Source organism: Caretta caretta, chromosome 14 (genome assembly GCF_965140235.1).
Source record: "Caretta caretta isolate rCarCar2 chromosome 14, rCarCar1.hap1, whole genome shotgun sequence".
NCBI lineage: Eukaryota > Metazoa > Chordata > Testudines > Cheloniidae > Caretta > Caretta caretta.
The window spans coordinates 4160253-4180588 of NC_134219.1; the positions used below are offsets into that span (position 1 = coordinate 4160253).

Here is a 20336-nt window from a genome sequence, read left to right on the forward strand (position 1 = left end):
ATAACGACTGGCACAGGGTGCTGCTTACTCCGGATTCAGACCAAAGTGGGGTTGTAACTAGGCTGATCACTTGATCCTTATTTTAAAGGATGTCTCTTATAGAATCATAGAATATCAGGGTTGGAAGGGACCTCAGGAGGTCAGCTAGTCCAACCCCCTGCTCAAAGCAGGACCAATCCCCAATTAAATCATCCCAGCCAGGGCTTTGTCAAGCCTGACCTTAAAAACTTCTAAGGAAGGGGATTCCACCACCTCCCTAGGTAACGCATTCCAGTGTTTCACCACCCTCTTAGTGAAAAAGTTTTTCCTAATATCCAACCTAAACCTCCCCCACTGCAACTTGAGACCATTACTCCTTGTCCTGTCCTCTTCCACCACTGAGAACAGTCTAGAGCCATCCTCTCTGGAACCACCTCTCAGATAGTTGAAAGCAGCTATCAAATCCTCCCTCATTCTTCTCTTCCGTAGACTAAATATCCCCAGTTCCCCCAGCCTCTCCTCATAACTCATGTGTTCCAGTCCCCTAATAATTTTCGTTGCCCTCCGCTGGACTCTTTCCAATTTTTCCACATCCTTCTTGTAGTGTGGGGCCCAAAACTGGACACAGTACTCCAGATGAGGCCTCACCAATGTCGAATAGAGGGGAACGATCACGTCCCTCGATCTGCTGGCAATGCCCCTACTTATACATCCCAAAATGCCATTGGCCTTCTTGGCAACAAGGGCACACTGCTGACTCATATCCAGCTTCTCGTCCACTGTCACCCCTAGGTCCTTTTCTGCAGAACTGCTGCCGAGCCATTCGGTCCCTAGTCTGTAGCGGTGCATTGGATTCTTCCGTCCTAAGTGCAGGACCCTGCACTTATCCTTGTTGAACCTCATCAGATTTCTTTTGGCCCAATCCTCCAATCTGTCTAGGTCCCTCTGTATCCTATCCCTGCCCTCCAGTGTATCTACCACTCCTCCTAGTTTAGTATCATCTGCAAATTTGCTGAGGGTGCAATCCACACCATCCTCCAGATCATTTATGAAGATATTGAACAAAACCGGCCCCAGGACCGACCCCTGGGGCACTCCACTTGACACCGGTTGCCATCTAGACATGGAGCCATTGATCACTACTCATTGAGCCCGACGATCTAGCCAACTTTCTACCCACCTTATAGTGCATCCATCCAGCCCATACTTCTTTAACTTGCTGACAAGAATACTGTGGGAGACCGTGTCAAAAGCTTTGCTAAAGTCAAGAAACAATACATCCCCTGCTTTCCCTTCATCCACAGAACCAGTTATCTCATCAAGGAAGGCGATTAGATTAGTCAAATTAGTGCCTGAAAGAAGCCAATCGAGGATGCACTTTGTCCCTTATCGAATCTACCTGCCGGCAAAGGCTCAGCCAGCACAGTGCAAAGGGAGGACTTTGGACACCGACTCTGGCAACCAGCTGTGTCCTGCAATTCACAGAATCACAGGGTGGGAAGGGGCCTCAGGAGGGCACCTAGTCCCACCCCCTGCTCAGAGCAGGACCGATCCCCGGCTAGTCCCTTTCTCTCCTCGAACCTCGTCCGGAGGTTGCACTGCCCCAAGAGCCGAGGGAAGCGGGAGCAGGCGAGGCAGCCCGGCCGGCCAGGAAAGCAATGCGTTTTGCTCGCGAGGGCGGAGGGGCGAGAAGCGTGACCCGGCAAAGCCGCCAGCTCGGGGGGAAGCGCCCGCCCGCTTGGCTTTGCCAGCCCCGCGCGGGGCGAACCATAGAATCGATGCCTCCTCCCGCGTCCCTCCGGATTTGCCGCCGCGGCAGAAGTGGGCGGGCCCCGCAAGGGGGGGGGGGGGCGCGGGACACGTGTGCGGGGCGGGGGAGCCGGAAGCGGCCGCAGGAGCCGGAGCCGCGGCAGGGCTGGGGCAGGAGCAGGAGGCAGGGGGGTCCCTGCATTGCATTGCATTGCATTGCATGGCATGCAGTGAGTTGGTGTTTCCCGCATGTCCCGGGGAGGGGCCCGCTGCAGACCAGAGTAACAAGTGCCCCCCCCCCCCCCCCCCGGCCCCGCATGCTCTGCTTGGGAGCCGCAAAGAGCCCGCAAGCCAAGTCACTCTGGGGAGGGGGGGTGGCCGCAGGGCTGGCGGGGGTTAAACTTGCTGGCCCCTAGCCGGTGGGCGTGTCACGGAGCCCCCCCCTACCCCCCCGGGCGTGCAAAGAAGTAACCCCGCGTTGGGGGGGCCCCCTTGCTGCGGGTGCCTGGGGGTGTCATTCGCGGCCGTGCCGGGCCGGGCCGGGCCGTGTCGTGCCGTGCCGGGCTGGGCCGTGCCGTGCCGGCGCTCTTCCCCCCCTGCCCCGGGCTGTGACCCTGGGGAGAGCGGGACCTGCAACCGCAGCGGCTTCCTAGTGATGTGGCAGGTGCTGCGTGGCCCCGGGGAGGGTGAAACTCTCGGAGGTGCAAGTCCTGGCCTGTTACAAGCCGGCCTGGTGGGGTGCAGTTGGTGAACCCCTGCTTAGGGGGGAGGTTGCGAATGAAGGTGTAAGACTGCAGCGTATCAGGGCCCCGCTCTGTTTTGTTTTGGGGGCAGGACTTTGGAGGAGAAAAGGGACCTTGAAAAGACGGTTTCAGAGGAGCAGCCGGGTTAGTCGGTATTCGCAAAAAGAAGAGGAGGACTTGTGGCACCTTAGAGACGAACCAATTTATTTGAGCATGAGCTTCCGTGGGCTACAGCTGTGTCTGACGCTGCGAGCCACGCGTACCCGTGTGGGCCGGTTTGGGCAAAGAGCGGGATTTGAAGTCTTTAGGGTGGATTGTAGAGCTGGGCTCGGTGTTGAGCTTTTGTGGTGAAGTAGGGAAAGTTGGAGCAGCGGAGGCTGGCATTTTTGTTAGCCTTTAACTTTAAGTTCAGCAGGTAGAAAGAATCTGCACAGATCTCTAAAGAGAGGGTTTTTGGTTTTTTTTAAAGTCATGGTTGGCAGAGAGAAATATCTCAGTAAATGTCTCCTTGGGGGGGGGAGATGATATAACTACTTCACATTATCTGGGCATTCCTCAGATGAAATAATAAAACATCTGTGTTCCTTTCCTTACATGATTGGTTGCTCCTGAATAATAATATTTCAGAAGTATCCAAGTACCCTATCTGTTGCTGGCTTAGCTCTCCTTTTCCTGCACAACAGAAGTGTCTGCAAACTATCAGTGCAATGAAAATAGTGCTGTGAGTGCACGAATATTCAAAATGCCGACGTGGGGTAAAACTGTTTTCGGCAAAAGTACGTGGAAAGTGGTGTGCGCCCTTTGGAGTGGCGTAAGCAGCCACTTCTCTGGTGCAGTCCAAGTGTAATGGAAAAGAGCGAATGCATTCTTTTGCTCAGGGTGAGGAGGGTGTGCAGACTGAATTGCATCTTGCTTCTCATTTTTGAGGGGTGAATGGAAAAAGGGCTAGAAAGGGAAGTGGGAAGACCAAAGGTGGATGTAGGAAACTGCTTGTGGGGGTAGGATTGAAATGGTACTTGCTTTTCACTTGTTTATTGAAACTTTCTAAAATATCAACACTGCTAGGACTGTAACGCTTGGTTTTTCTTTTTAAATCACTCCACACGTTGACAAACCTTTGTGGGCCTTGATCCTGCCTTGGATTGGATCACCATCATAGTCTGTGAGGAGCTACATGGGCTCAGGTGTGCCAATGGCAGGATTTCAACCCCCCAAACGCTGACATTCTGCCAGCCTGCCTGAACCAGAAAAGGTTCATACACAACAGTGAAACAGACCAGAGGAGGTTCGTTGTTGATGCGGAGTGAAATACAGGCAAGCCTCCTGGGTACTCGATGTAAGCGACAGCTGTCGTTAGTAATAGAAGGGCTTGTTTTTTCAGAAGTGCTGAGGACCTACAGCTCTGTAGAGAGCAACAGGGACTTAGCCCTTCTGAGAACCAGGCCCTAAGGAGCTGCTGTTGATAACAGGGAAGGGATGTCTTGTCCTCTGTAATGCCTGAGTTTTATGTTGCCGCTGTCTCTTTCCTAATGTACCAAATCTCTTTTAGGCCAGTAAAACCCGAGTGTGTTCAGCATGATCCAAAACTGCAGTCCGGTGGTCCAGGCGCTGCTCGGGACTTTATTTACCTGGGGGCTGACAGCTGCTGGCTCTGCGCTAGTCTTTGTATTTTCCAGTGGCCAGGTGGGTGTTGCCGTTCAGTTCTGAAAACTCATTCCTCCTTCCAGACAAGATTTCTGTGTGATCAATACAAAATAATTAGGCCCTGATTCTGCCTGTATGGCTCTGACTTATGGATGGGAAGAGGGGAGTCTTAATTTGCATTTTATGATGTTGGAGGGAGTCTCCTTCCAACCCCTGCTCCCTCGTAAATCCAGCTCTCAGATGTGTACCTATGCATTTATGCCCCACAAGCAAATATCTTTTGCATTTATTTTCCTCTGTGGGGTGGGGGGGGAGGAATGGTGGGGGGAGGGGAAGGAGGAAGATCTGTGTTAGATTACAACTGTAAAGCCATCGAATGTGGTTCTTCTCAGGAAATGGGATGTGGAAAGACAGTTTCTTCCTCAACAGGTCTCCCTCCCTGTGTATGCACAAGCAGGAGAGCACGTTTTAATGATAAAAAGTAGCTCATACTCCTGCTGGCCCTCTGGAGCCAGTGCAGCTGTGAGAGAGGGAGCTGGATTCTGTTCTGACTCATGAATCAGCAGTGATATTGTTGACCTAGTTCCAGCTGCTTGGCAAAGTTTAGTTGCTGGGTGTAACTGAGTGGCCTACATTGCTGGCGATGGTGCATGAGAAGGAAAGATCCCTGCTTGGCTCTCTGATGCGAGGTGTTTTCAGTCTGGGAGTCTCGACTCTGGAATGGTCCAGATCCATTCACCATCACAGCATCCTGCAAGGACCGGCTGCTTTCTCAAGCTTTTGGGAGCAAGGGGTGAGCAGGCGGCTTAGGTCTGCAGCTGGAGTGGATTCTTCTCTGCTGCTTTTACATCTGTGATGGACGGTGACTTTATTCGGAACTTGGGTCAGTTCCGGACTCCGGGGTTGAACAAGCGGAGACTCTGCTGTGGCCCTTGGTCTCCGAAGCCGCCTTCTGGAAAGCGGCAGGCCTGTGTCAGTGTTTCCTTCGGCTTTCATCCTGCTTTCCCAGCCTCTTTCTTATTGAAGCTCTTCTTGGATGATTTATTCAGGAGCCTGGTTTTGAAGGGAGAGTCCCTTAGCGGTAGTATAGTACTCTTTTCCCCTTGAGGAAGGGAGAATCACGCTGTGAGTGAGCTAGGCAGCGGGCAACCCTGAATAATTGAGAGGCTGTGCAGTCAGTTGACTGATATTCTGGTTTCAGCAGTTGTTGGATAGAAACCAAACTTGAGAGAAAACTGAAGAACTGCAGACAAGGCGCTCACCTGGCAGAGGCAAAGCACAGCCTAAACTTTAAGTCCGTTCTTAGGTCCCCCTTTATATAGCAGGGCAGTACCTAGGAAGGTGCTAAAGACTCACTGAAGCCAAAATGGGACTTAAGCATGTGCTTAAAATTAACCCTGAGAAGTTAGGCACATGCTTGAGAGGAAGGAGCACCTTGCGGTTAGGGTGCCAGCCTGGGGCCCAGGGGACCCAAGTTCCCTGCTCTACCAGAGACCCTGTGACACTGGGAAAATCACTTCGTGCCTCTGTGCCTCAGTTTCCCATCTGTAAAGTGGGGATAGTTGCACTACTTCCCAGGGATGTCTTGTACATTAAAGATTGGGCGGCACTCAAATACTGCAGTAATGGGGAGCATATGAGGATCTTAGAATCAGGGCCAGAGCTGCGAACTCCCCTCAGCGCTGCTCTCATGCTGTAAGCTGTTGCACCTTGCTTCTTTTAGCAGTTGGAAAATTAAATGCTCTGTTTTAATTTTCAGAGGCGAATCCTAGATGGAAGCCTGGGCTTCGCTGCCGGGGTAAGTACAGCACCCACTGGGGCATCCTCATTCTGCTCGTCATCTGCTGCACGTACTCTCCTAAACCACCCCCATGCTTCATCTGGCTGTGTCATCACATGGATGTTTCTGGTGTGTGTCCAAGATCTAATTAGGGCTACGTGAGGCAGGGGAGGAATCTGGTAAAGCAGCGGTTCCAAACTTTTGCAACCCGAGGGCCCCTATTTTGATTTAAAAGATTTTGTGGACCCCCAAACTCCCCACTCAGCCACAGGCCCCACCCTACCCCACCTCTTCTGCCCCCGCTCTACCTCTGCCCCTCCTCTTCTCCATCTCTATCCACCCCCTCCCACAAGCGCACCCTGTCCCCGCTCCTCTCCCTCCCTCCCAGCGCCTCCTGCACGCTGGGGAACCGAGGGTACTCCAGGGGGTCTGCTGGCCCTGATGATCAACTCCTCCCACCCCCTCCCAGCGCCTCCTGCACACTGGGGAACAGCTGTTCAGCGGCCTGGAGGAGGTGCTGGGAGGGAGGGGGAGAAGCAGGGACGGGGCATGCTCAGGGGAGGGGGCCGAATCCTATCAGCAGGGCCGGCGGTCCCGGACCAACTCCTCTCCCTCCCTCCCAGCGCCTCCTGCACACTGGGGAACAGGTTTGAGAAAGATTCAAGTCCTGTCCCAGTGCCTCCTAGGCGAGGTTAGAGGTGGTGCAGCGAGGGCAGATGCAGGTGTCCATCTGGCACAAAGCAGGATTTTTCACCTGTGGTGGGTGTGGTCTTCACGTTCAGTGCTGCTCGTCTGGATTTTCTGAATTGTGCCCCTTACAGCTTCCTTCTCTGGATAGGAAAAGCAAAAGAACCCTGATCCTGCGGAGACTGATGCGTGTGGCTAACTTGGTCTCTGAGTAACCCAGCGAGCTCAGGTGCTTGAAGTCCGCAGGGGGCAGTTGAGCCTTTACATGATTCGGGCCTAAATCAACAGCCTCATGTAAACTGAATGCTTATTAGGAGACTGTATTCCTGCAAGGCACGCGGTAATTCAGGGGATGTGTTGAAGAGCTGGCTTAAACTGCATCAGGGCAGGCTGGTGGAAAACCTCCAGAGGATTCGGGTGAGCTTGTATCTTGTATTCTGAATTGGTAAATCACTGGCTTGTCTTCTGGGAGCTTGAATGTACATGGGTGGCTGAGCAACCGATGTAGAAATGTGTCTGGCTCTCAGTACTTAGAGGAAACGGGCTGGCCATTTCCCACTTCCTTTGGAGCGCTGCTGTGTCTGAGCCAGGCTGAGGTGCTGCCCAGCTTGCAAGGTACATGCCCCTTTCCAGGAGGCGTGTGGCAATGGTGAAAAGCCCGGGAGGAACGCTTTGGCTCCTGGCCCTGATGTCTGGCACGGGAAAGGAGGTCAAGATGCTCTGTTGCAGTGCATTGTGGGTGTGAAAGTGTTACTTTTTCAAGTCTGGCTCTGTGGCCACCCAGCACTGGGCACTGTTTCTTGTTCAGTTCTCTCCCAGAATGCTTTGGGGTCCGTGTTCCTAGCCAGTAGCATAATAAGGTGGCAGGTGGCTAGAGTTTTGGCCTTAGTTCAGAACCTCTTGGCTTGTCCCTCTAAACCGCACCTCTGTATCATTGTTCTAATCAGGCAGGTGTGGGTGAACGATGGCTAAATGGCTCGGCAAAACATACAGATGCTGGTTGATTGAGTGTGTATCCTGTATGTGTCAGCAACTCCTGGAGTACAGCAAATGCCCATCTGTGCTTGAGGCAAACTGGAAGCCCATTCACCTGTCAGCAGTGGATTTCTGGCTTCTTTGTTTTTCCTGCAGCAGTTAATAACGTTGCTAACAGCTAAAACTACCCTAGGAAGGTCTGATTGCTGGCCTGGCCCTCTCGGTGGGGCGTGCTGCGCAAACAAAGAAACCCGGCTCCAAATTGTGCAGGTTTCCGGTTGGCATTAGTGGGCCCGAATTGCCAAAGTGCCATACAGGACAGGGTTGGGTTTAATTTGTTGCTTGCCTGTGCTGAGCCGTGCTGTACTGTTGGACTGAGGTTTCCGAACTGTGACTTGTTCGCTGCTTGCTGGTGGTCTGCAGCCAGCCAGGCCGGGGTGACCCCTCGTTTCCCGCTGGTAAAGCATGCCGAGCCCAGTTGTAAATCCATGAGGTGCTTTCCTGACGCTGCTGCTCCAGGTTGCTAGATGCTGCAGTTGCCACAAAGTTGCTGTGGGACTGCAGAAGAGGAGCCGCCTGCCGGATTTCCCTTCGGTCTTAAAATGTGGCCAACTCTGCAGAACTCTGAGAGCCGCCGTGCCAGGACATTAACCTCCTGAAAGGAGCATTTCTGTGCAAGTGTAGGGGGGGATGGAGGAATTGCTGGGCCCCATTGGTCTGTTTAATGTCTTTTAACAGAGATGATATCCTCACGTCTCTCAGCACACCTGCGTCCTGATGAGCCGTTGGCTGCAGCAGCGTCGTCTCCTCCGTGTATCTGCCTCTTCTCTCCAGCTGTCGCGTGTGGCCTCTCGTACCCTTCCGGGTTTGTTAACGGCTGCATTGTCTCTTGCCCCATCTGCCATCCTGCGAACCCCTCCCCGCTCTTCCTGGGCGATAATGGGACCTCTCTGTGGCAACCGCCGCAACTTACTTGGATGGGAAAGTGTCAAATGTATTGTTAGCTCCCCTTAGATGAGACGTAGCAGTCAGAAACAAGGAGGAGAGCCAGTGCTGTGTGTGTCTCCAGCTAGCTCCCCCCGGGCTGCATGTGAAGAACGGCTGCTGCAGGAGACGGATGTGCAGGGTTGTTTTTGTGGTCATTGTCCATCTGAGTGGGATAGAATGGCTGGGCTAAAGTTGGTTGGTTTGCCTTTGTTCTTCAAAGGTGGCATCTGAGATTTCTTCTCCTTTCTTGGGACAGGGAGTGTCTCTTTTAGTGTTTGTAGAGCGCCTGGCACGCTGGGGTCCTGGTCAGTGACCGGGACTCCTTTGGGTTACACTAATAGAAATAATACACTTCGAAGGGTCTCGTCTTGCAGCAGTCCTTCCTCTGGGGATGGCAGGGGTGGTCGCTCAAGGGCAGTGTGTGTCCTGTTCTCTAACTCTGCCCCCAGCCTTTCTGCTCGCATGCTGAGCTGAATCTTGCTAGTCATGTTTTCACCTATGAAAACATGACGCACCCAGGTGCTGGGCGCATCCTTTGTTGGCTCTGCTTATGCTCCTCATTCCTGAGCCCCAGCACCTTCTGCTATTCCCGAGCTGCGCTCTTGATCGGTCCGACAGTACGCCTCCATCCTGATCCGCAGATTACCGTCTTAGTCGAGCTCTGCTGATGCTGTTCAGCCCAGAGCTGCCTAGCCCCCTCCCGCCCCATCCTGCAGCAGTTCCTTCTGCATTCGCCTGGGGATCCTCCAGAGCTGTCTTGGCCTGGATATTTCTGTTCCCTGGCTGAACATGGTCACGGTGCTCACTTTCAGACTCACCAGACGTGACCTAAGTAAATGCCCAGCAGCAGCTAGGCTGAGAGCCCTGTTCTCCTGTCACCGAATGAACTGAACTGGGGGTCCCGTTGCTTTAGGGGTGCACCATCCGGTTCTTCAGTCACATGTACCAAATTCACCAGCCTTGGTGGTTAAATAGATGCTGAAGAAACGGAGCTGCTGCCAGCAGCCTCCTGATGTGAGACTGGGCCCAGCATCCCCTTCAAATATCGCTGCAGTGTCGGTTTATTTAGAGTGACTGCCTCGTGGGTTCACTGGCTTGCTACTGTGTCCAAGTGCTGGCCATTAGCCGCGTCAACCAGACCGCCAAATGCTGGTATCGGCACAAGTTGGGGCCCGTCTCCTAGTCTCGTAGGTCTGTAGAATGAAACTAACAGCAACGGGATGATGGTTGGGTAGCTGCTGTTGGTCGGCATCTCCGGATGCCAGCTCTCTGGCAATTTTGGAAAGACTCATAGGAGGACTGGCAACTTAAACCGGTCATGAGGTGGCCTCCCGGCAGTGCTAGAGATCTGGTTTCCGATCAGATGAAACACGCAAGGAGTGTGCTCCCAGCTTTGTCTTTGCTAGTGGGCTGGACAGTCGGTTATCACCGTGAGGGGTTTGTCCATGACGGATGGAATCTGAACTCATTGGCTTGCGATGCTTGGGTGTTCACACACCAACGCGCCCAAAAACTTCCTCCGGGTGCTCCCAAGATTAGCAAGAAAGCTGGCCTGGCCCTGTCTGTTTAGAAAACCTCCAGATTCGGACTGGGCTGGATATAGCAATTTTAGAAACAAAGCAAGATGCTTGATATTGGGCAACGTAGCATTTGCCACTCTGGATCTGTGTCGGCTGCTACCCTGATACTGAGAGAGGTCCGTACCAGATGCTTCAGAGGAAGGTGCAAAACACAGCATCGTAGACCTCTACGGAGTAATCTATCCGTGGGTAGAGCTGTCCCAGGGTGGGAGCTGTGTGCATGCTGTCGGTCCATGGAGGCTGTAGGGCAGTGGTTCTCAAACTTTTTGTACTGGCCACCCCTTTCACACAGCAAGCCTCAGAGTGCAACTCCCCCTTAGGAGTTAAAAACACATTTATATTTAAAAGTGATATTTGTATGTTAATATCACTTTTCACAGCAGACTTACGAGTTGGGAGGTATGTACTCGTCACCCCCACTTAATAATCTCACGACCCCCAGTTTGAGAACCCCTGCTATAGAGGGCAGTGGTGTGGCTAAAGCTCCAAATGTTGTGATGAAAACGTATTCCTTAATGTCTGTGTATACCTTTTCCTGCAAAATCTGTATCAGATGGCTGTGTGTGTCTGGTAAAAGAGCAAAATAACTTCCTCCAAAGGCTGTTCTCAGCCCAGTTCCTCTGAAACGTCTAGTGTTGTGCAGCTGTTTATTGCTGGAGATGGTTTTGTTGCACAGTGCCCCTGGGTGATAGAATTCACTTGCATTTTAGGTTGGATTTTCTTCTGGGGATTTTTCCCCCACAGCTGGCTCCTGAAGAACGGGAGCCTGGCCTGATGATCTGCGCAGCTCTGGAGCAGTTCCCTAGGCAGCACAGCTGATTTGAGTTGGAGCTTCTGCTGGAGTTGCCTTTAGTTTTGGATGGGTGGACGTCCTGTGTTTGGTGCAGGATGCTGTTCCGAGTCCTCCTCTCTCGGGAGAAGTGGAGCGGGGCAGAGCGGCACGGTCCATGGAGCTGGGATCGTTTTGTGCTGGCGGGCAAAAATGCTCTGCCCCAGCTAGCACCTTGTGTCTCAGGATCTGAAAGTGCTTTATATACCTTAGTAAACTAAGCCTCACAAGTGTTAATTCTCCCCATTATGCAGATGGGAAAACTGAGGCACAGAGGTACTGAGTTACATGCTCGCGGTCACACAGGGAGTCTGTGGCAGAGCCGGGGATGGGATCATTTCCTGCCTCCGAGTCCTACCTTTTATTGAAAGGATGATTCTTCTGTATAAAAGCAGCTGCTCTTGTGGTTTCCTGGGCCTAGACAGGGTGCAGAATAAGAGCAAAGTGGGGCTGAGGGTTATGTGAGCGTGAGACCAGATGCCTTTTGAGATGCATCCAGCAGTTACAAATCAGCTGTGAGTTACCGTGGGCATTCTTTTGACTCCCTAATGACATGACACTCTAACCTTTCCGAATCAGTTAGAAACTTCCCCTGGACCTCGCCTCTTTGTGTTGGCATCAAGCTTGGGCAGGAATAATTAATCTTCCTCCTTTGGAAAATCGCGACTTAGCATGCTGCGTGCAGGGCTTTGAAACCAGTATTTTCTGAGCACCAGGTGGCTTGCATGGAACCTAGAGGGAAATGAACTGGCGGGAACACGGCTGGAAGCCGGACTGAATTCCACTGTGCTGCTTGTTAATAAGCCAGGCTGTGAACTCTTCATTGCGGATAGCAAATGCCACAAGCTTTGTGGTATGTGGACTAGCTGGAGCAAGAAAGGCTAATCACTGCTCCTATCCAACCTTGACCTGCTTCGTTAAGTGACCAAAGGAGCAATACAGAAAGAGATTAATTCCTTCCTGTACAAAATAGGATGGGAAAACAGACTTATAAAAGGCCATGGGTAGAGAATTTTGCTATTTCTTAATCCCCCTTCAAAAGCTGTTTCTTTAGGTTGCTGTTACTGTGACACTGCGCCGGTCTTGGATTATTTTGATCGTTAAATATGTTTCTGCTAAACCCTTGTTTCTCCCTTTGATTGCAGGTTGCGAATATGTTGTCGGTGTCTCTTGCAGCCAAGGCGCAGAGGAAGTCTGTTTTGCTTCTTGTTATATACAAAGCCTCTTTCCACAGCAAAAGCTTGCCCATTAAAAAGCAAGCGCAAAAGCAGTGAACTGCTGGTTGTGATTGAACAACCCTACAATAACAAACCAGCAGGGCCAGCCCCATTGCTCACAATCAACCCCGAGAGAAATTGCTTTACCAACAGGCTGGTGTTTGTTCCGTTAGTCAGAATAGTTTCTCCTGCTTTGCTGGGATTCCTGCTATCTCCGCTCTAAATTGGGCTCCCTGGCATGCCCTGGGGTTAAATCCATGGGTAAATAATGTGATGGAGTGTCATAGGGTGATTGCACTACTGTACCCAGCCCATGTCTCCCACCAGGTGCTGGGAGAATAGATTTCTGCATCCATAAGGATGGAAGAGCTAAAGAGTGCCTCTCTCCAGAGACGCAGATGAGATGCTGACCTTGACTTTCTGTGCTAAAGCAACATGATGTGTGAAGTGGAGTGCCTTGAAAATTGCTTTGAGCTTTGGCCTCCACTGCGTTTTGTTCAGCGGATGGAGGGAAGAGAGGCAGAAGCTAGCTTTTTTTAAAATGTCTTTATTATTATTTATTTATTCTCTCTGTTTTGCCTTCAGACACCCTCAATCTCTGGGTTTTGAAGTGAAGATTCGTAACTGGGGATCCAAATTACGTGCAAAGAATTCAAATTCTCGATAATGGTCCATCGCGTTGTCTTTTTGGCCGTGCATTGCCAGCTTTTCAACGCTATGATAATTTCTGGTCCTCTTGGTTCGTGTCACTGGTCTTTTGGTTCAGAGGAACGCTTCTAGACTGGTTTCAGAGTAACAGCCGTGTTAGTCTGTGTTCGCAAAAAGAAAAGGAGGACTTGTGGCACCTTAGAGACTAACCAATTTATTTGAGCATGAGCTTTCGTGAGCTACAGCTCACTTCATCGGATGCATACCGTGAAAACTGCAGCAGACTTTATATACACACAGAGATCATGAAACAATACCTCCTCCCACCCCACTGTCCTGCTGGTAATAGCTTATCTAAAGTGATCATCAAGTTGGGCCATTTCCAGCACAAATCCAGGTTTTCTCACCCTCCACCACCCCACACACAAACTCACTCTCCTGCTGGTAATAGCTCATCCAAAGTGACAACTATCTACACAATGTGCATGATAATCAAGGTGGGTCATTTCCTGCACAAATCCAGGTTCTCTCACCCCCATCCAAAAACCACACACACAAACTCACTATCCTGCTGGTAATAGCTCATCCAAAGTGACCACTCTCCCTACAATGTGCATGATAATCAAGGTGGGCCATGTCCAGCACAAATCCAGGTTTTCTCACCCCCCCACCCCCATACACACACAAACTCACTCTCCTGCTGGCAATAGCTCATCCAAAGTGACCACTCTCCAAGTTTAAATCGAAGTTTAACCAGAATGTCTGGGGGGGGGAGGGGTAGGAAAAAACAAGGGGAAATAGGCTACCTTGCGTAATGACTTAGCCACTCCCAGTCTCTATTTAAGCCTAAATTAATGGTATCCAATTTGCAAATGAATTCCAATTCAGCAGTTTCTCGCTGGAGTCTGGATTTGAAGTTTTTTGTTTTAAGATAGCGACCTTCATGTCTGTGATTGCGTGACCAGAGAGATTGAAGTGTTCTCCGACTGGTTTATGAATGTTATAATTCTTGACATCTGATTTGTGTCCATTTATTCTTTTACGTAGAGACTGTCCAGTTTGACCAATGTACATGGCAGAGGGGCATTGCTGGCACATGATGGCATATATCACATTGGTAGATGTGCAGGTGAACGAGCCTCTGATAGTGTGGCTGATGTGATTAGGCCCTGTGATGGTGTCCCCTGAATAGATATGAGGGCACAGTTGGCAACGGGCTTTGTTGCAAGGATAAGTTCCTGGGTTAGTGGTTATGTTGTGTGGTATGTGGTTGTTGATGAGTATTCGCTTCAGGTTGGGGGGCTGTCTGTAGGCAAGGACTGGCCTGTCTCCCAAGATTTGTGAGAGTGTTGGGTCATCCTTTAGGATAGGTTGTAGATCCTCAATAATGCGTTGGAGGGGTTTTAGTTGGGGGCTGAAGGTGACGGCTAGTGGCGTTCTGTTATTTTCTTTGTTAGGCCTGTCCTGTAGTAGGTAACTTCTGGGAACTCTTCTGGCTCTATCAATCTGTTTCTTCACTTCCGCAGGTTGGTATTGTAGTTGTAAGAATGCTTGATAGAGATCTTGTAGGTGTTTGTCACTGTCTGAGGGGTTGGAGCAAATGCGGTTGTATCGCAGAGCTTGGCTGTAGACGATGGATCGTGTGGTGTGGTCAGGGTGAAAGCTGGAGGCATGCAGGTAGGAATAGCGGTCAGTAGGTTTCCGGTATAGGGTGGTGTTTATGTGACCACTGTTTATTAGCACTGTAGTGTCCAGGAAGTGGATCTCTTGTGTGGACTGGACCAGGCTGAGGTTGATGGTGGGATGGAAGTTGTTGAAATCATGGTAGAATTCCTCAAGGGCTGCTTTTCCATGGGTCCAGATGATGAAGATGTCATCAATATAGCACAAGTAGAGTAGGGGCTTTAGGGGACGAGAGCTGAGGAAGCGTTGTTCTAAATCAGCCATAAAAATGTTGGCATACTGTGGGGCCCTGCGGGTACCCATAGCAGTGCCGCTGATCTGAAGGTATACATTGTCCCCAAATGTAAAATAGTTATGGGTGAGGACAAAGTCACAAAGTTCAGCCACCAGGTGAGCTGTGACATTATCGGGGATAGTGTTCTTGACGGCTTGTAGTCCATCTTTGTGTGGAATGTTGGTGTAGAGGGCTTCTACATCCATAGTGGCCAGGATGGTGTTATCAGGAAGATCACCGATGGATTGTAGTTTCCTCAGGAAGTCAGTGGTGTCTCGAAGGTAGCTGGGAGTGCTGGTAGCGTAGGGCCTGAGGAGGGAGTCTACATAGCCAGACAATCCTGCTGTCAGGGTGCCAATGCCTGAGATGATGGGGCGCCCAGGATTTCCAGGTTTATGGATCTTGGGTAGTAGATAGAATATCCCAGGTCGGGGATCCAGGGGTGTGTCTGTGCGGATTTGATCTTGTGCTTTTTTAGGAAGTTTCTTGAGCAAATGCTGTAGTTGCTTTTGGTAACTGTCAGTGGGATCACAGGGTAATGGCTTGTAGAAAGTGGTGTTGGAGAGCTGCCGAGCAGCCTCTTGTTCATATTCCGACCTATTCATGATTGACTGGTCTTGGTCTGTATGTCGCTTCAGACCAGTGGAATGTTCAGTCCTGGTATGAGTAAAGCCTGAATCCGCTGCCCTTTTGAAGAACCCACAGTACGTGATCTAAACGGCTGCAAATGGCTCTTGGTTTTTGGGTGCTTAACTTGGGACATCTAAAGGGACCCTGGAATTGAGCTTTGGAGGGGGCTGCCATGGGAAAAACACCACCCCTGGTGCTGACAAGAACAGGTGTGTTTCCGAAGGTGGGTGCTGGGCACTTCCTGAAAATCAGGCCCCTTTTTAAGATGTTTTGAATTGAGCACCCAAAATCCCTAGTGAGTCACTCTTGAAAATGTACGCCTGTGCTTTCCAAAGGGACGCTCGTGGGCTTCTGAATAGAACGTCATGCTTGAGATGTTCTTGCCCCATCTAGCTGGGGTTTTGTGTTTCGCCTTTGGCCCTGGCAGGGGCGTTGGAACAACTTGTATAGTGCAGGAGCTGAGTACCATTGAACCAAACTCTAAACGCTGTATATGATGGAAACCACTTCCAACCAGGGGGTGCTGCCGCACCCCTAGTTTCAGCACCTGTGAGTCCCGGAGTGTCTTTAACAAAGCTTCAGTACGAGGTTTTGTTGTTTTATCAACGCCCCTCTGCAAGGAGAACGGCAGTGTGCTCCAAGTCTTGAGGAAGGACGGCCCAGTGGTTAAGGCACCAGCCTGGGATTTGAGAAGCCAGGGTTCAGTTCCCTGCTCTGCTACAAACATCCTGCCTGACGTTGGGCAAGTCACTTAGTCTCTCCCTGTCTCAATTCCCCGCTTGCAAACTGGGGATAATAGCACTGCCCTACCTCTCAGGAGGGTTGTGTATACTGAAGGCTGAAGTGATTAAGACCCTATCACCACGGTAACTAATAACCTGGAGGTGGGCATCTGATGTGGGGTCCAGACATCGTGTGCTCCGAGGGCGTGAGCCTGCGAAGTGCAGTCTAATCCCACTGAAGTTTACCGTACCTAAACACACAGTCAGCTTCACAGGTGGCCCGACTTTCCATCTTCCCTCGCTGCATTGGAGTTCAGTTCACTGCCCTCAGAAAAGGGGAGAGCTTTAAACAGCACCTGACTCATCCGGTGTTGAATCTTCCCTTTCAGGGCAGGATAAAACCACATTGGGAACATGCAAAGCTGAAATGCCTACCCAAGCGCGAGGCCCATTCTTGGTATCGGCACCTTAATGAGGCAAAGTTCCTTCTTGCTGAAAAGTTTGACAGATGAAACGTTTTCTTGAGTGTTTCCCCCCACCCTGCATGGTTTCTTCTGTTGATGGAGATCTCCCTTCTCCCTCCCTTGCAAGGCTTGTGGCTCTAATCTGGTACGTCCTTAAAATTGCTGCTCCCGATGAAACCACGGCAAAAGCCTACGGTCTGGTCTCGCATCAGCCCTGTGGGGTGGTGACAACGTACCGTGCTGCTGCTTAGCAACAGACTGTCTTCGCTGCAAAAATGGGTGTGTTTTCTCAATGCATCGAGATCACTAATGTGATGGAAAATCCTGCTGGAGACAGGGCACGGAGGACTGCTTTTAACTTGGTATCGAGTGTCAGGGTCAACCCTGTGTGAAGTCACCTGGGGTTTACTTTGGCTAGCTACACCAAGTGAGAATGACAGCGTCTTGTCTCCAGCGTGACCCTGGTGACAAAGTGAAACTAAAACCCTGCCAGGTCCCATTAGTAGGGACCCTGGAATTGAGCTTTGGAGGGGGCTGCCATGGGACAAACACCACCGGTGCTAACAAGAAGAGGTGTTCCCCCCCCCCCCCCGGCAGGGAGGTTTGCGTTACCATAGAGTGGTCCTTCTCCAGCAGATTGTTGTGCCCAGTCTTTGGTTAGATGGAGGATCCTGGTGCTAAGGAAGGATGGTTTAGTGGTTAGGGCGCTAGCCTAAGACTTGGGAGACCTGAATTCAACTCCCGGACTGTCTTTGTGGTCTTGGGTGAGTCACTTGGCTGCTCTGTGCCTCAGTTTCCCCATCTGTCAAAGGGAACTAGTCCCAAGCTCCTGGGGATGTTGTGAGGATAGACACACTAAACATTCTGAGATGCTCCAATAGCGTGTTAGTGGGGGCCATATCCAAGAAATAATGGGCAGGGCAAGGTTTGGTTCCCCGGTTAAAATTGGTGCATGGCACAGCCTTCTTTGAGCCCGCATGAGTCTGGCTCTGGGAAGCCCAATCTTTGCTAGGGAAGGCTGGCACACACCTGCCGCTGCACCGGCATTGTGTTATTGAGCTAAGAAATTAAAACACCTCCACTTCCTGGCTTTGTTTGCTGCTCGTTCTCAGGCTGGCAGGAGATGCTGCCACCTCTGGTGACTGTGACACATCCAGCAAAGGTGCTGGGCTGCCAGAGGCATCTTTGTATTAAAATGCACAGCTTCCTTTCCTGCCGGTCTCCACGCTCTCCCTTCCCTCCTCTTCATCCTCGGGTTCAGAGCAGCCCCGGCGGATTTATGGACAACATTCAGTCTTGGCTCCGGAGCATTTAATTAACATCTCCAAATTTATTTTGTTTCCGAGGCATTCTAAAGCCATGCATGAGCGTACAAGGGCCAGACTCTGCTTTTTGTTGCATGCACAGCTCCCATTGCATGTATGAGAGCACCCTGTATTTTTGGATTGCCGAAGATAAGCTGAGCCCCCGGTTCTGTCTCTGCCTGCGCTCTGGCTAGCAGTAGTTCCCGTAGTTCCAGTGGGTAGCCACTCACTTACAATTGCGTGTGGGGTGGTGGTGGTTTTTTCTTTTCACTCCCTTGGTACTAGCCCATTGATGCCTCCTGGGTTTCTTTCAGTTAGACATTGCATTGGATGGGATCTCCCACTGGCACGTGTGATTGATCCCAAGGCAATGTCTTGTGGAGCACAGAGCAGGGAAATAGGAGTCAGGGTTTTATTTGTGCCTCTGCCATAGGCTTGCTTAGTGACCTTGGGCAAGTCACTTAACTTGGCTTTGTCTTGCTTTTTTCCTGTCTGCCAAGTGGGACTAAAACTTCCTATCCTATAGGTTCGTATTGGGGTTGGATGCTCGAATGTTTGCTTTGAGTGACTAGTATGAAAGGCGCTATAGAAGGGCGGAGGGTCAGCTGAGTGGATAACCAAGCTGGCCATACTTATAGAAGGGATGAGGGCTCCCTAACCAGAACCCCAACAAGGGATGTGCTGTGAATAGAGGAGCAATACCCGTAGCCTCCTCCGATCCCAGCAACAGAGGTTACTCAGTGACTCTGACCAGGTGTTTACCTCTGGCTCCTCTCTACTGGGGGCAGCAATGATGGGAGCAGGAGTGCATTCAGGGCCATGGTAAGCGCCCCGGTACCTACCCGTGCTCAGACCAGGTCTGTGTGCCCTGGTGATAGAACGTCAGCTTGTACAAACACCATACAAGAGATGGCCCCTGCCCCAAAGAGCTTGCAGCAGAGAAAGGAATGTCCCTTATCCCCATTCTGCAGATGGGGAATCTGAGACCTGGAGAGATGAAGTGACTTCTCCAAGGTCACACGTGGGCTCTGTAGCAGAGCAGGGAACTGAATCCTGGTCTCTTTAGTTTCAATCTTCTCTACCTTTGTCCGCCTGCTCTCGATAAACAACAGGGAGGGCGAGGAGTTATTTACGTTAAGGGCCAATGTTGGCACACGACGAAAGGGATATAAACTGGCCATCTGTATGTTTAGGCTGGAAATTAGCAAAGGTTTCTATCCATCAGAGGAAACTCTGGAGCAGCCTTCCAAGGGGAGCAGTGGGGGCAGAAAACCTAACTTGTCTCAAGACTGAAGTTCATAGACCACCTACAATGGGCTGTACAGCCTCTCCATGACTGCCATTAGCAAATATCTCCAATGTCTGGAGGTAGGACCCTAGATGGGGAGGGCTCTGAGTTACTACAGAGAATTCTTTCCCGGAGGTTGGGCTGGTGGGTCTTGTCCTCATGCTCAGGGTTTCACTGATCACCAGGGAAGCTTTGCCTGAGTGAGGACTTCAAGGTGGAGCTGATCTGGTTATTGTTGTCCCACACTCGCTATTTGCAAAGGTCAGGCGAGGTTTAGGTAGCTCTGTCCAGGTGCTTTGCACTCAGATAACTGAGATGCTGCTGTAGGACACTGATTTTCCACCTTTGCCATACCATGACCCTATGTTCTAGCATGTAACCATAACAAGGCCGGAAAGGGAGGCTTGAGGACAGGGTACCTCCAGGCAGGGAATCCACGCTGTAGGAGGTAGATATGGTATGGGAGAGAGAGAAGATTTTCATTTATTTGTGGACCAGGACCCCTTTAGGCTGGGCATTGTACATAAACAGTACAAAGACAGTCCTTGCCCCAAGGCGCGCTACAATATAGATTTTCCTTCCAAGCAGGTCGTGCCAGTTGTTGGAAATCCAGCTCGGTGTTTTTGTTTAGAGGTGCAAAGATAGCAGGGAGGAGTGTAATATCTACCCCCTGAAGCCTGGTCCTGCCTATGTTGAAGCCCATAGAAGTTTTACCATTGACTTAAGTGGCAGTAGGATCGGAGACTGGGGACAGGAATGAGCAGAAACTGACCTGTCCTTTTCCTTGGAGAAACAATGCTTTGCCATAAAGTGACGATGTAATTCCACTGAGCTTTTCCCTCTGCTCATGTTACGATCTTCCCGTTTTTAGTTTTGGTTTTTAAAGAGGTTTTAAAGAGCATTCAGGGTACAAAGTTTGACAGCTGTGGTTGTCTTACGTAACAGCCCATTATCTTATGAGCTGTGGGAAGTTAAGACTACAAGGTCCCCTGGAGGGCTGGGGTCTAAAGCGATAGCCATCCCACTTCTCTTAGAGAGAGACTTCAGATGTCCCAGTGGCTCAGTGCATGCTTCTTCGCCATAGGCGGACGCTCAGGCCATAAGAATAGGGAAAGTGGATTCATTCTCATCTGCTTGCTGATGGCTCTTGTAC

At 50.9% G+C, this 20336-nt stretch overlaps 1 protein-coding gene across 11 annotated transcripts in view; it reads left to right on the forward strand.

Moving 5' to 3' along the window:
* The first annotated feature begins 1857 nt into the window (after window positions 1-1857).
* SLC39A11 (solute carrier family 39 member 11) overlaps window positions 1858-20336 on the forward strand; it is a 411797-nt gene continuing 393318 nt past the window's right edge. For 2 of the 11 annotated variants that reach the window (XM_048818934.2, XM_048818936.2), the window contains exons 1-3: window positions 1858-1958; window positions 4021-4154; window positions 5875-5913. In XM_048818934.2, coding sequence (XP_048674891.2) covers window positions 4047-4154; window positions 5875-5913 — 147 coding nt within the window. In that variant the 5' untranslated portion in view covers window positions 1858-1958; window positions 4021-4046. The other 9 variants (XM_075119187.1, XM_075119186.1, XM_075119188.1 and 6 more) reach the window with 9 other exon arrangements.